The sequence below is a fragment of the Leptopilina boulardi genome, unplaced genomic scaffold, assembly GCF_019393585.1.
Source record: "Leptopilina boulardi isolate dan_hultmark-lab unplaced genomic scaffold, ZJU_Lbou_2.1 LbouV2_292, whole genome shotgun sequence".
Lineage (NCBI taxonomy): Eukaryota > Metazoa > Arthropoda > Insecta > Hymenoptera > Figitidae > Leptopilina > Leptopilina boulardi.
The window spans coordinates 1,743,047-1,760,460 of record NW_026137854.1 but is presented as its reverse complement, the minus strand read 5'-3'; the positions used below and the strand labels follow the sequence as shown (position 1 = coordinate 1,760,460).

The 17,414-nt window shown below is 26.1% G+C and overlaps 1 protein-coding gene across 1 annotated transcript; it reads left to right on the top strand.

Moving 5' to 3' along the window:
- Positions 1 to 11,870: 11,870 nt before the first annotated feature.
- Positions 11,871 to 15,764, top strand: LOC127282294 (uncharacterized). The gene is made up of 6 exons (XM_051306465.1): positions 11,871 to 12,144; positions 12,686 to 12,928; positions 13,134 to 13,327; positions 14,199 to 14,453; positions 14,609 to 14,744; positions 15,555 to 15,764. Exons 1-6 carry the CDS (start codon positions 12,086 to 12,088, stop codon positions 15,577 to 15,579), a joined length of 912 nt encoding a protein of 303 aa, XP_051162422.1. The 5' UTR covers positions 11,871 to 12,085; the 3' UTR covers positions 15,580 to 15,764.
- Positions 15,765 to 17,414: the final 1,650 nt, after the last annotated feature.

Here is a 17,414-nt window from a genome sequence, read left to right as displayed (position 1 = left end):
TATAAAATGGTAAGGATGTCTCCACAACAATTTGATCTTTTATATAATATGGATGCTCCTAGACTTCAAAAACGAAGCAGAAGACGGCCGCTATCAAAAAAACTTCGTTTGATAGTAACATTGAAGTAAGTAAAATGCACAATAATTCATTTATAATATGTAAAAATTTAATTTCCTTCTTTTGTTATGGGTTGGTAGCCTTCTTTTAATCAAATTTATTATTTATTTACTTTCTTTAATTTTACTTCCAAGACCTCACTTTCAAATTCTAGTTTGGTTTTTTGACGTCTTTTCTTTATTTGTTAATAATTTTTGTTATAACTCATATCATTAAGAAGCAAAATTTAGATTAATATAAAATTTTCAGTAAATTCAAATCAATATTTGATAATTCCAGAATAATATTGTAATATTTCCTTTTACAAAGAAGAAGGTTTTCTGTTGTAAAAATGTTTATTTATTATCAATAAATAAATTATAAAAAAGTACATTCTATTTTAAACTTATAGATTTAAAAAAATTTTAATTTAAATAAATTTTTAATTACAAAATACAAAACTTTTTTATTTGTGTGTCAATAATTTACCAATTGTAGTGAATTAAAATAATTATCAGGAAAGTGTTTAAATTATAGCATTTATTCAAGTTGTAGCAATCGTAAAAAATGGACGATTTTAGAATCGATTAAAATATTAGTGAAAGTAATTTATTATTGTCCTGAAAATTTTAAAATACAAATATAAATTTGAAATTTTTTATTTTACATCTAAAAATTGTAAATTTTGTTTAAATGGGTTTATTGGTTTATTAAATATTGTTTATGTGTTAAATTTTTCTAATTAGAAAACGAAATTGAATTAAAATTCTAAATTTGAACATAGAAATTAAATTTTGAATTGAATAATTCGAATCAGATTTTATTTTAATTCAAATTTTCCATACCTGTACTTTCCTGCTTTTTTATATTAACAGAACAAATTGTTGAATACATACTAATATCAGTTTATAAGCGCGCTTATTAATTTAATTTTGAGTATCTTATTATAATTATCTTTAATTATCGTATTATCGATATTTCTAAAAAATTTAACAGGATTAAAATATGCAGTATAAATTAATTTGTTTTTAGTTACTTGGCAAATGGTGACAGCAACCGCAAAACAGCAAATTTTTTTCGTATTGGGCGTTCCACTACATACAAAATAATTTCGGATTGGCAAATTGTTGCTCGCGGCTTTTTGGAAAAATGGGATTTCCCTAATTGTCTTGGCGCTATCGACGGTAAAGAGATACGAATCAAAAAACCAGCTCATTTGGGGTCTATGTATTTTAATTACAAGAAATTTTTTAGTGTCAAACTCTTGGTTGCGTGCGATGCTCATTATCGGTTTACCTGGGTAGACATTGGAGACTATGGTAATTTAATTTATGAAAATGTTATTAATTGTTCTTTGTCGTGTAAACATTAATGACTTATAATTGCAGGATCAGTTAGTGATTATTCGTCCTTTACCTATACTGACTTTAGCATTTCATTGGAAAACAATGAAGTCGATTTGCCACCTCCTGCTGAACTACCCAGGACAAATATTAGATTACCATATTGCTTTATTGGTGATGCAATATTTCCCTATCGAAGCTATTTAATAAAACCTTATGATAGGAATCGTATAATAAATAACTTGCAGAATAATTTCAACTACAGGTAAATGAGTATAAAAAATATAAATTCTATATTTAAACAGTTAGACAAATAAGGGAAATTTAAAAGTAAACTATTTTTTGTATGATATAGAAAATAAATAATTTATTTTTAATGAAAAGTGAAAAATTTAGTATGTAGTATTTTTGATTATCGAAATTAAGATTATAACTAAATTTCGAAAAATATTTATTACATGAATTACATTTCTATTTTAAAAATATTTTTGTACAATATTAAACTTCGTAAAACTATATTATTTAAACAAATTTTAACAATCAAAAATAATTTTAAATTAATTTATTAAAGCGCGCTCACGTGTCAATACACTTTATTTTTGAAGATAATTTTTAATTAAAAAGTTATACACCAACTGGTTAAAAAATTCAAGTTTATCACAACAACTGAGTAATAAAATTTTTAATTTTGTAATTGCTACTTTGCCATCAGGTAAAGCTTTAAAAAAATTTGCAAGAGATGTAAAAGGTCTTTCGAAATTAGGTTTTTTTCTCTTTGTTTGTTGAATTACTCAATTATAAGTTTGGAATTTAATATGTACCAATTAAGAAAAACGGATAGTAATTAACTCACGAATCTATTTTAAGTAAAATTCTTTAAAAATTTTAGTCTAGCAAGGGCTAGAAACTGCATCGAAGATACTTTTGGACTGTTGACAAATAAATGGTCAATTTTGAATAAAAGAATGGATTTCAAAGTAGAAAATAGTATTACAGTTGTGCAAGCTTTGGTGTGTCTACACAATTTCCTTATCACTCAAGAATTATTGGTAGATGAAAAAGAGAGGATGTATACACAGGGAAATCAATGCAGACAAAATGTAAATAATGAAAATAACCATAACGAAGAGGATAACTTTGAAATTCCATATGATGTTCAGGAACAAAGAAATATTCTTGCTAAATATTTTAGCTCTGAGGAGGGAGCTTTGCGTTAAAAATTGACATTTTACATTAACTTTAGCCATTTTTTGGGATTATAGTAAAACGAAAATTATTATCTTATTATTTTTTGACATGGTTACATTTTTCGATAATGAAACAGAATTTAAATTGGAAAAGTTACTAGATTTTGAAAAAAGGATGTTCCTAACATCGATTATATTTACTTCTTTAATTTCTTAAGTTTGCAGCGTTAAGTAAAAACTATGGATGAAGTTTGTTTTTTAAAAATTATTTTGTATTTCAGTACTTTAAAAAAATACTTTCATTACAACAGTTTTTATAGTAATAAGATTTATCGATATGTGACATAGATATTTAACAAGTGCGAGTACTTGCGAGACATAAGAATACACACATAATAATATATAAGTAGCGTAAAATGAAAAATTTCATACAAGTAACTTTCAATTTCTTATAAATTAAGACTATAATATCATATCTTTAATATGTATACAACTTTTTAATACTTAAATTATACGTCACAATTTTTTATTACAAGACACGATAAAAATAATGTAGATTTTTATATTGCCTCTGATAAACAAAACTTAGTATATTTAACTTACAAATTCAAGTTATAAAAATAAAAAAAATTAAATTATTCAAACAAAATTAAAAAAATAAGAAAATAAAAAAAACACTTCATTAAAAAAACGTATTAAAATCTTTTACACTATAAGAAACCGATTTGAATTTTTTTCATTGTTGAGTTATTTTAAAGGCTAGAGTATTATGCGCACATTTAAATGAAGTTATGTTTACAAACAATAATACTTTTATAAAGTTTTACTTCGATTTGTTTTTTCTTTCTTTAGCTTTTTTTAATAGTCTTAACTTAAGCCTGATATTTTTACGTGTTTTCTGATTAATTTTATATTCAAAAACTTAAAAACAATTTAATTGGTCTTCCTACTTAAACATTGCAGGAAATGAAATATTTCTTCTCAGACTTCTTTGGCGTTTTATTTTTGAAAACTTTAAAACACTTAAAGAATTAATAACCCTTATTAAATTATCACAGGAAATGAAATACTTGTTTATAGACTTTTTAGGTCAGTTTTACTTAAAGTAACCTTAATCATTTAAAAAAATTTGTTTGCCTTATAACAAAATCTAAGAAAATCAGACATTTATTATGATTCTCTTTTGTCTTGAAACAATTCAATTTTATCTAAAATTCTTGGTAGAATTTCTTTTTGAATATTAAGAGGTAAACTCTGAAATCTCCTTCGAATTATATTGAAATATCCGTCATCAGTGGGGAGAACAGAATTATTATTATTGCCTCTTGATTGCTTCCAGTTTATATATCCTGTCAATTGATTTGCAGCTTCTATCAGAATTGGTGATCTTTTTATAACTGAATTAGAAGCTTGTTCTATTAGCGAATTCTTTTTTTTTATTTTTCTGTGCAAAACCGTCCCAACGAGGGACAATTTTATGTGCGGTTTTTTCGTTCATTTTCACTGTAGAAGTGTAAGTTGATGGCTTTTTAGATGATGTCATTAGGCGTGGTTTTTTTGAATTTTCATGAAGCAGATTCGAAAACATGGACACTGGTACGGGTGGTGATCTCTTTCCCATTAGAAATTGAGATGATCTTGAAGAGTCATTTAATAATGATGATGTTGAACTTCGTGATTGTATTGTTGACGATGAAGTCAATTGCTTTTTCAAAATGCCAAGTGGAGAAGTACAGGAACCAGAGTGCGAAGATAATAAAGGCATTGATATCATTTCTTGATTATCTGACGACGGAAATGTTATAGTTGATGAAGAAAGTGATGGAGCTGAGAAAATTGTTGTTGAAGATGTTGTTAAAGATATTGTTGGAGATACATATAATTGCTTTGAAACCTTGGGCAATAGAGTGGTAGAATCTGCAATAGAACATGAAGAATGTGAAACTACTGAAGGTAAACATTTTGAAGGCATTGATGACATTTGATTTAATGTTGGTGACGAAATTGTATTAACTGACAACAATGGATTTGTCAATAAAATGTTTGAATCTTCAAAATGAGTTTCATTTACAGTAAGTTGATCATGTTCGTTAATTTCAATAAGTTGATTGCTCCCATCTACTTCATCAGTGCTTAAATCAACTTCCATATCAATCAATTCACTAGAACCTTTGTTCAAATCATTTACGGAAGAATATGGTATAATATATACGAATGATCCACTTGATGAACAATTTTCTGTTATAATAAAATAACATTTGAATACCCGGATCAAATAACTCGACCGACGCTCGGACGCACGCTCTAATGGTAGTCGGGTAGCAGTGAGCCGCCCACAGGCTGTCACTGCTACTTGACTGGTAATAGAGCGTTCGTCCGAACGTCGGTCGAGTTATTTGATCCGGGTATTCATTTAATATTATAACAAAATAACTAAGTACAAAAAAAATTATAATTGTTTTGACTTAAAAGTTTTATTTTCTAACCAAGGTTGCCACAAAAATTTAACTTTTTTTCTTAACTTTTCCCTGATTTCCAAACACAATTTAATATTTTTCGGACACTCTTGAAAAACTTCAAAAAGGTAAAATAAAAAGTAAAATAATTGTAAAACATTTCATAAACATCATTTCTTCAGATTTTTTTTGTATTTCACAAATATTTTACGTATTTTACTTTAAACAATTGAATTTCGTACTTTTAACTAAATTAAATATTACAAAAGACTTCATATCTCTTCTGAATGTTAAATATTTTTCAAATTATAAACTTCAATTTTTCAGCTTCTTTGTTCCAAGTTTTTTATACATTCCCTTATTTTCAAAACTTCCCATTGAAAATCTTAAAAAATTTTATTATTATAAAAAAGATTGTAACTGTTGATTTTCCAAAAGTTCAATTAATTTTTTAAATTTTTACTAAAGTTTTCGTTAAATTAATTAGTTTCATAAAGTTCTCTAAAAATTAAAGTATTGTAAAACAGTTGCAATCAAAAAGCCTTTAAAACTCAATTTTAAGAAATTCACAAATATTCTGCAGCAGTTAAAAATTTTCAAAAAATGTTATTTAAAAACCTTTGGAATTAAATTATTTTTAAAAATTTAAACTATAACTCTTGTAAAATTTAATTATTTTTAACATCTTCAATTAAAATTCTTCGTTTAATTTTAATTAATCATTTTCAAAAACCTTAATGAAGTTTTTTGAAAATTCAGTTACTTAAAACATTTGTTTAATAAAAATCTCAAAAATTCAATTATTGTCTAAAATTTGTTATATGTATACAATTTAAATTTTTAAAAATTTTTGTTTAAAACCATCTGAAATAAATTTACTTCTAAAAATCAAAATTGTAACTCGACAAAAATAATAATACTTTTGACAAAATCCACTGTCTTTTCCCTGGTTTTCTTGATCAATTTCACTTAACAGGACTATTCCCAATTTTCCCTGACTTGCGGCAACCCTGTATATGTTTATTGAAAAAATTAATAAACAAACCAGAATTTTCTGGATCCACTTCCTTTAATTAAAAACTATCAATCGGATTCTTCTTGATCTTTTTAACTGATGGAGTACTGAAATCAAAAAAGTAACAAATATATGAATATTAATGTGAAATAATTTTTACGTGTAACGTTATGAAACCAGGATATTAAGGATATCCCTGTGACATCTTATGGATATTTATTTTTAAGATTTAAACTTACCTCTTACTACATATCCATTGTTTACTAACGCTTTTTGTACAGCATCCCACAAACCAATTTTTTTTTCATCATTCACTTTTTTTTGGGATCGTATATCCAATCATTAACTTTAACAATTTCTATTAAGGCTTCTAAATTGAGATCTTTTTCTACAAATTTATTCATTTTTTAAATGAAACTAAAATGCAATCGCAGCTTTCACATAAGACAAACATATAATAGAAAGAATGTAGAATGGATGATGAGCATGATTCTATACATGATTCCAGATGGCGCATTTTCCGAAATACTCAAACCTGATTATCTGTTTACAATCAAATTATGGACCACCAATCAGATTTGTGGATTTCGGAATCATTGTGAACTTGACGTAACATTTTCCTTTAAAATTTCTTTCATTTAGAATTTGGGATGTACAAAACTGTGTAGTTTTTTTCGACGCGTTTTTCCTTTCATTTGTTTTTTTAAGCGTTCTTAATATATTATAAAAATGGGCGAAGTAGATGAAAATTTATTAATTATAAAATTAGTTGAGCAAAAGATATGTCTTTATAACAAATCTGTACACTGTTATAAGGACAATGTTCAAAAAAAGAAAGCCTGTGAATTTATTACTGCAGAATTGTTCAAAATAACTGGAATCAAAGTGGACGGTATGTATTCTCAAAATTTTAATTAGAATAAACAATGCATATATATTAAAAAAAATTTAACAAAATTTTGGGTCAATATATTTTGTATTATTGAGAATTCGGTTAAAAACTATATTTCTTGGTCACATGTGGTTGATAAATTGCTTAATAGAACATAACTGCAAAAAAGTAATATAAAAATAGTATATTTTATTTAGTATAACATTTTTTTAATACAATTTAAACAAAAAACAAACGAACATCCATGCAGCAAATTTGTATATACTACAATTAATAATAATCTAAATTTCATCAATTTAAAACCGGTTTTTTTTCTATACGTCTCAGAAAGATACAGGCTATCGAAAAGCAATTCTATTGCTCTTTTAAAAATTGTAATATTGTAATTTTGTTTACTGTTAATAGCAATTAAACAATGAAGAAATTTTTGTAAAATTTTTAATTGCAGTATTATGAAAGTAGGAACTCTTAGCTTGAAAATGTCACTTTGAACACTTTTTTAATTTTACTAAAAATAAAAATGAAAAGTTCTTTGCGAAGTCTTAAATTGCAGTAGGGTGGGCAAATCCTACTGATCTAAAAATTCTACACTGGCAGTGTATTTAATATATAAATATATTATGTATTTACATTATATATATTTATATATATATAAATAATAAATTATATTGAATTATTTATTTGATTAAGCACTAGAAGTTCTTTCAAAAGATCTGTCGAGAATAATAAAATTTTAGATGACAAATCAACGGACGAAAACCAATCAATGGTATCAAATGATCCTAGGACTGGCGATTATTTGTTAATGATAAAGGAATCATTTAAACGATTGACACCCAGTGTCAATCAAAAGAGAAAGTGCTTCGAACAGATCGAAGTGATTTTTATTGAGGCGGACAAAAATGTAGCATAAATTTTTCATAAAAATAATTTTAAATGACGCATTTTTTGTAAAATTAAATAATAAAAACAAAAATTTGAGTTTGCTTATTCTTAAATTATTTTCAACAGTTAACACAAACTTCCTATTTTTACATCTGAGTTAGATACTTTAACTGCTTTGAATGTATCAATTTGTTCAGTAGGAAAAATAAGAAATAAATAAATATAAAATAAATAAAAATAAAAAACCGCTGCGAAGTTGTAGTATGAATCTTCTGTGTTCATTGGTTGAACATTTTACTTCCTCATGGTGATATTTTTTATATTCAATCAACTTGTTTTTAATGTGTGAATTTTAATAAATAATATTAACTTTGAATAAAATTTCACGCATAAAAAGCGACAAGTTTCACTTGAACAGGTTTACCAGGGTTGTTACGCTTTTTGAAAAACTGGGAAAAAGGGAAAACTCAGGAAATTTTATTTGGTAGGGAAAAGTGAGAGAAAAAGCATAAAATACCCGCAAAAAATAAAATTCATTAGAAACTGTGACAGCATAAAATTTGGTTTTTTTAAATATTATATTTATAAACTATCAAGTATTCCTAGTACAAGTAAATTGAATAACATCCTAGAAATTATAAAAAAAATGATATCTTATATTTCTAAAAGTTTTAGAGATATAATTTTTTAAACTCAAATTTTAGAGATTAAACTGTTGAAGAAAAAAAATAAAATAGTTAATGAATAGAAATATTTAAAAATAATATATAAAAAATCACATAAATCAAAAAATTTCTCATTAGGGTGAAAATTTAAAAACATATCCTAAATAAAATTAATTATATATTCTTGTCAAAAATATAATATAAATATAATTAACTTTATTATATTTCGATGAATTCTGTATATTTAATAACTGTTTTTTACATAAACCATAGTTTTATGAAGTATGGAAAAATATCATTTTAAGTCCTGGAAAACCTGGAAAATTCATGGAATTTTGTTCCAGAAAAATAATGGCAACCCTGAATCACTATAATAGAGAAATTTTCGCAAACTTTAAATAATTTTTAATGAAATTCTATTTCTTATATCAAAAAAAAATTTATAAATTTAATTCTTTTTAACTTTAAAAATACTAAAACTTTTCAATTAAAATTTTTTTCATTCAAAATTATTAACTAATTAATTAAACTAAAATATTTATTTTTGGCATTTCAGTGTCATTACATATTTCACGCATAATTTTAACGGTTGGTAGCAGTTACTTTGTGACGTCACCAATACCACGTCGCGTCGGCACGACCACGTCGAACGTGACTATTGTAGACTCGACTTCAAGCGCGTTCCACACTTAAACTTTTCGGGCGTCCGACACGACACACGTGCCCCCTCTTCAATACTAACTTCTCCTACGTCAGGAGGGGAATGCATTTGGTAGATGGAGAAGAGGGGGCACGTGTGTCGTGTCGGACGCCCGAAAAGTTTAAGTGTGGAACGCGCTTCAAGCAGCGTCTACAATAAGCGCGTCGGACGTGGACGCGGACGTGTACCTAATGAGAGAGAGGGGTACGGAGATATACATCTTTACCCCTCTCTCTCATTAGGTACACGTCCGCGTCCACGTCCGACGCGCTTATTGTAGACGCTGCTTCATGCTGACTCTACATTGGCTGCGTAAACGTGTACGTGAACGTGAACGTGCTGACGTCACCCATTTGAATAACATTGTAACGTCAGCACGTTCACGATCACGTACACGTTTGCGCAGCCAATGTAGAGTCAGCATCACTCTCAGCGAGTCGGCTATGGTACGGATGCCGGAACCACCAGGTGACGTCATCTCACAGGCTCTCGTTTCACTCCATGCGACAGAGAGAGAGAGAGAGAGACAGAGAGAGCACTTTACGTGACGTCACTCTCTCTTACTCTAATACAACACAAACTCTTTCGCGCCTGCACAAACGTAATTTTGGTAATTTGTTTACGTTTTTACCCTCCTTTGAGCCTTTTACCCTTGTGACTGGTATCATATTAATCGTAATTAATAATAATATTAATTTTAATAATACAATAAAAAATTAAATAAAAAAATACTTAAATAATAATAAATAAAATAATAAACTTGTGATTACTGAAGCTTATACTTTTTAAAAAATTTTCTATTGACAGATGTCAAAAATTAAATTTCAAACAATAGAAATGTCATAATTTTTAAACACTTTTATTAAAATTTAAAATACAAGAAATTTGTAATAAAACTATTCGTAGAACAAAAGATAAATATACTAAATAAAATATAATTAAACTAAAGATAAATTAAAGAATTTGGATCAATTAAATAAATTTAAGATGAACGGAGTATGTAAATTATTTTGGGTTTCTAGAGCAGCAGCAATTCGGATTAAACAAGCGTTTTGTTTTTCCGCCCTTTCACCCTCTAACTTAATTTGCTTTTCCTTCAACTCCAAATCTTTCCGTTTTAATTCTACTTTTTCTCCAAGTAATTCTAATGAAGTTTTGTCTGACAAAAATAATAACTTTTAAAAACTTTCTACAGTTTCTTTATGATAGAATAATTATAGAAAATAAGGACATATGTAGGACATCCATAGAATATTTGCAGATATCGAATAACATTATTAATAGGGAAAGGTAGAGTAATTCTGACCCACTTTAGCCAACTCCATTTTTAAAATATAATAATTGTATTCATTTATAATTATGATGCGTATTTTGAAAGTGCATTTTATAATTTACTTTGTAGCAAGCTTATTAATTTAACGTTATTGGTTTGAAATTAGAGGATGATTAGTAAAAAAATTGTCGATTTTCAGGATTCTGAAAAATTGCGAGTAATTCCGACCTCCGTAAAGGGTAATTCCGATACCCTTGTAAAATAATAATTATGACTGACTACTTTTAAAGGTTTGTATTTATTTAATAAAAAGGGAACAGTTTTTATCTATAAACTGATTGTATATGTTAAGCAATATAACAAATATTTCTCCCAGTGGGCAAAAAACCATCAATGTTTGACTTATCCCCACTCTAGAGATAAAGAATGTAATTCTCATAGTCCCCACCAGGCATCCGAATTGTCGCTTTTTGTCGATAACGGTCATTTGGACAGGCAGGGAGATATCTATTTTTAAGTGTAAAAATTAATTAATTTATATAAATGCGATATCTCTTTTAAAAGTTCATATTATAAGCTTAATTTTGGTGGCATTTTTAATATTTTAACTTTATTAGTTTAAAATTTTCTTTTGGAGGTCGGAAATACCTGACTGGTTATTATTTGCAAAATGTTGTGCAATAAAAAACGCTAATAAATTTTTACTAGAAACAAATTTGTTTTATATAATATGTAGAAACTTGAGACTTACTGAAATGCATGCATTCGATTAATTTCCACTTTAATTTCCAAATGAATTCACTGATTTAATAACACTATAATTTTTATAAGGGACAAGACCAAACAGAAAATTGTCTGCTACATTGTTCATTAGAAAATAAACAATAATATTAATATTTTGTCATATATCTTGTCATAGTCAAGATGTAGTAGGTGGGTCAGAATTATCCCACCTTCCCCTTGTTTTTTCTAAGAACATTATTGAGGTATCCAAAAAGCCAAAATGATAGTGAAAATTTTTTGAGTGAGAGTGAGTGCGAGAGAGAAAAATTTTTGAATGAGAGTGAGAATGATTGTGAAAAATTTATGAGTGAGAGTAAAAGAGAAAAACTTTTGAGTAAGAGTGAGAATGATAGTGACGAATTTTTGAATGAGAGTAAGAATGATAGTGAAGAATTTTTCAATGAGAGTTAGAATAATAGTGAAAATTTTTTGAGTGACAGTGCGAGAGAAAAATTTTTGAGCGAGAGTGAGAGTAAGATTGAGAGTTAAAAATTTTTGAGTGAGAGTGAGAGTGAGGGTGAGAGTTACACTGATCTCTATATAACTGGATGGGCGACTCCTATAGAAAAGTCGCTTCCGGTACTGTGTCGAATTGAAAGGGTGGCCGCCATATTGCATATTCCTGGACGTGGATTGTCATTGTGGTTGTGCGTGTGTGACACGTGTGCGTGTGATTCGTGATTTAGTATTGGTTTTCAGTGATTGTTGACATTGTGACGCGAAATTGAAATATTTTTTTTTATATTTTAAATTAATATTAACATAATTTGAACTTAAGAACTTAAAAAAATGGTTTTAGTATGTGCATATTGTGGGCAAAAAGATGCGGAAGGTGTTTCTTTTCACATGTGAGTACATATTTGCATATATTATTAAACTGTAATATTGTTAGGTTATGTTGTGATCTGTGTTTTTTTTGTTTTTGCTATTTTATATTGCAAATAATTTTCATATAACTTTATCACTTTGAGGAATTATGTAAATTTTATTTATTTAATTATTTTATTCTTTTTTTTATTTACCTCGTCATTTAAATTATAAACTATTAAGCTTATTTTAGCGTATGGGGATATGAGTTTTTACACAATATGTGACTAATTAGTATTCTTTTAATAAATAATATTTTAAACGAAAATACATATTTTATTAATTTTACCGCATATAAAATTAATTAAATTCTTAGTTCTTAATTCTTAATTCATAAATTAACATGATAATAAGAACGTGTAAGTCAAAACGAGTGACATATAGCAAAAAATTCATTCTATGCAGAAAGATGAAATAATAATATATTATAGATTTAAGAAATCTAAAATGTGATTCAATTTTTTTGTTAAAGAAAGTAAACAATTTTCTATCGTACATATGTTAAACATTTTCAATTTTCAGATTTCCAAAACGTTTGGAATTACGTCAGTTGTGGATTAAAAACATGGGCTTTGATGATAATTTCGAAATAACTTCGAATTCAAGATTATGTAGCGATCACTTTGACGAAAAATGTTTTACAAAGACAAATGACCGAGAAAGAATCCATTCAGAAAGTGTACCAACAATATTTAGTAGATATTATTTGAAATGCATTTGCTGCGATAACGTTAAAAAGACAGGATGCATCTTACCTTTTCGCAAGTAAGTATGAATAAAAATAAATTTTTGTAGTTTATTTTTTTGTAGTAATACTTTTAAACATATTATAATAAATGTTTATCTAAATTTTTCAATATATTTAGTTTAAATTAATATTGAGTTAATGATTGGCAAGCTTGCATGTATCGTTATAAAATTCTTTTTTTTTCTAAACTTTTGTTCTTATATTTATGTTAAATATTCGCAGATTCCCATTCAAAAATCAATATCTCTTAAAAGTATGGATAAAAAATATAGGATTAAAAGATTTTTGTCCTGATGAAAGAAGTCTCATTTGCGATGATCATTTTGAGGAACACTGTTTCTATAAACGAAAATCAGGTGGACTTATTTTGAAGTCAAATGCTTTTCCAAATTTATTTCACACGAACATTTCGAATGGTATGATTAATATTTTGATTTTAAATTTATTATAAATGTTGCAGAATGGGTCACAAATTTTCAAACAGATCACCTAAAATTTTTACAAAATGATTATTTTTCAACCTTAAATATTTTCTTTTATTTCTAGATTAATAGAAATAATTTTCTGAATAATTTAAAGTCCACAAATTTTTTTAAAATTATTAACAATTTAATTTTTTAACAGTATAAAATAAAAAAAAATTTCTCGAATAATTCAGTTGACCAATTTAGAAATCAAAGAAAGGATATTTTTTATCTTAAAATGTATGTATTTTACAAAAATAATTTTTTTTTAAATTTTATTTTTAATAATTTTTGCATTGTTTACTAATAAAATGTTAATGGAAAATTATGTTCTTCATGTCTCATAAAAAAATGTTAAGAAAAACTTTCTAAAAATTGAAAAATAAGTTAATCAACAATAATTTTATTTATAAAATATTTAAATAATAATAAAAAAATTTCTTTTTGGTTTAAAACTTTATGAAACTTATTGTAATCATAATTGAAATAAAACAAAAATTTACTGTTGAAAATTTTTTTTAGGTTATCCGTTTGAGAAATTTTGACACAAATATAAAATATCTATATGCAATTACATTAACATTTCATTTAATTATACAAATGCAAATTTTTCATATTAGGTACATTAATATCGATTAATTTTTTGATAAATTACAAATAAAAAGAAGTTTGTAAAATTCTTAAGTATTTTGTCAATAGCTGGATAAGAAGTTATAAAATAATCCTGGAGCTCTTTTCAATACAATATAAAAAGATATAATACTTTAAATTGGACTTCATGTATTCTGTTATGTGGATTTCATAATATAATGATCATTTTTAGATTATATTTGCGTTAATGAAGTTACTCAACCAGATGCTGCAGACACTTCAGTAGAAGAAAATTCCATAAGTGAGACTATAATGACCGGAGTTTTAAATAATAAACGTTCTTCTTCGTTAGAGAATTTACAAAATTCGAAACGTTTAAAATTAGACGTGAATGAAGAAAATTCTCCAGTAGAAGCAACACGAATTTTAACTGAAAAACGTTCGTGTTCAGTGGAAAACTTGCAAAATACGAAATATGTTATATCAGGTAACAATGAGATAATTCTGTAAGTATTAAATTAATTTGTAGATAACAAGAGGGTTAAACTAGGAAACATTTTAATGGTAATTTTTAAATATATAACTAAAGAGTAAGTTACTTTATATAAGCTATGTATTATTTATGTGAATACTTTTTTTTAGATTTGCAATCGTCACTTGAGTCTACACCAATTCCAAACAATGAAAAAACTCCTCAAATACCAACAACTCCACAAAAAAGAAATATCTTGAACCATGATCATCACTATCACTCTAGTCCCAGAAGCTTGACGAGAAGGTATATTGGGATCCGACAGAAGCTATTTTTTTTCATTATTTCGTATATTTGTTTCTAATTTCAGAAATATATTGTGAGAATCGTTTATTTATTTTTGAGGTGGTGTTTGTATTTTTTATAATTTAATACTTTAATAATTATTACTGTACGAGGTATTGTGCACATACTTTTTCATTAAGCTTCATGAGACTGAAGATTTTGTAATGTTTTTTTTTTAATTTCAACTTTGATTGTTACACATATTTAATATGTTTATTTATATGTTTTTTTTAAATTTGTACTGTAGAAAACGATTGGAAACATTTATTTTTATTCATAATAACGATGTTCAGGATTGTTCTATTTTTCTTAATATTAAAAGTTAAAGTTTTTAATTTTTATATTTTTTCTGTCAAGATGTTTTTCAAACTTCATTTTCATATTTTTGTAAAAGCGAAAAATATTCTTGAGGTATATTTTTGTTGTTGCAGTATGGGTTAATTTATTTAAAAGTTTATTTGTATGCATATTTTTTATATTTTCCTACTGCAAAAACTCATTGTAAATACTCATTTCTTTCATGGTGAATGATATATGCTTGACTTCTTTTTATTTTTCCTTCATATTATTATTATTACTTTATTTGTATGTGTTTGGTTTGAGTTTTATATTTCGTACTGTAAAAAATTTTCTGTATTCGTTATTTAAAACTACTCTTGATATAAATATTCTATTAATTTGATTTATTAATTCTATTTCATTTATTTCTATTATATTGACATTAACTATGTACTAATTTAATTCTAAACCCTTTCTGTTTAACTTTCACAGCTATTTCAGGTCTCTCCTTACATAAAAGAGATTGATAACTAACTTGCTTGGAATTTGCAAGAATAATTTGTACATTGATAATAATAATAATAATAATATTGTACAGAATTGTACGTCAATCAATTGTGAGTATCCTATATTTGGGCCCCAAATTTATAAAATAGAAAAACATCGATTCAACAACCAAAAAATGATCCTGTGTCTTATAAGTCGCCTCATCTTATACAATGTATTTTTATATATTTACATTTAATAAATTTAAATACATATATACAATTCAAATATACATATATGTTTATTTTATATTTACAGGTCAAGAAATTTTACTTTCATTTTCACAGAGATTTCTCTAAAATTGAGAAAAAAAATTTAATATATTAATTTTATTTAGAAGAAAAATTTTAATATTTCAGTTCTTTAATATTTACATTATTTTATCCATATTTATATTATCATTAATTGATTAATTTCCAAAATTAAATTAATAGCTCTATTTATATCATTAAAATTATTAATTATTATTATTTATCATTAATTAAATAACACTAACATCAAAATTATTAATTTATTGCTTAATTTTAACGCAACTAGATGTTTGTAATATTAATCAATTATTTACTTACATTAACAATAATTTTTTAAAATTAAATTATTGATCATTAATTAATTTTTTTTATTAAGTGTATATAAATCTCATTATATTATTTGAATTTACGCGCCATTTTTGAACAAAAGGGAATTTAAAAAATGGCCTTTCCGGTCTTCTAGTCGGCTCATGTGTCGACACCCGATCGCCCATCCAGTTATATAGAGATCAGTGGAGAGTTACGAGAACCTGTTTTTCAATTATACTTTTTTTAAATTTTAGTTATTTTAGCAAATTTTGCAATAATTTTTCTTTTTATTTCTTTAATTTTTTAGTTATTTTATTCACTTTCTCAATAATTTCTTAACTGTTCCATAATTTTTTCTTTTTGTAGTAATTGTCTTAGTTAGTCAAAATTAAATTTTTAAATAATTTTTGGCTTTTTTCATATATTTTTCAATAGTTTCTCAATTTTTTAGTAACTTTCTCATAGTGTCTGACAATGAAGTTTTATAAAGTTATAAATACTTACTTTTACTTTATAATTTCAGTCCTTTTTTTAAAAAAAATTTTAGAAAATTTGTTATTTTTTGAAATTTTTGAACTGACTTTTAATATTACTTTTTTTAAAAGAGTAATATTGTTTATTGTTCTAATTTTTACAAAACCATACAAAGAGTTTCGAAATTAGGCCCAAATACAATGTACATAAATAATTGACAATTCACAAAATTCTAAAATCGCAATTCAATTATAAAAATATAATATACAGTAATTATAGTCTATTGCGCCACATAATGAGACTGCAGTTCAAGGACTTCCCGGTTCTAATGCTATGTGTGAATAGATCTGCAGGTAACTGGATTTGGATAAGTCCTATCTATCTCTCTTTCTTAACATTTTATCTCATATAAACAAAGGATTTCTTTTTTATTAAACATAATACTTTCAGCACTCAAACTCTCCCATTACTGTTCTCCGTTGCATTCTAAAAAGAATTGTTTCACTTGAGCTACCCAGTTATACTCGAGACAGTGGTACTTTTCCCGTCTCGATTCTAACATCATATCCCGGGGTTGTGGTTGGAAGACCCAACACTCTTTTATAAAACTGTACCTGAACTTTTTCTAGCTCATCACAATATGTCAATCCCCAAATACCTATCCCATAAAATAACACTTCAAGATTAGTGCTTGAAAATAGTGTGTCTTTTGCAAACCAAGAATCTGATCTAGCTGCTGACAGTGTATCAAAAACAGTACTTGCGACCATGT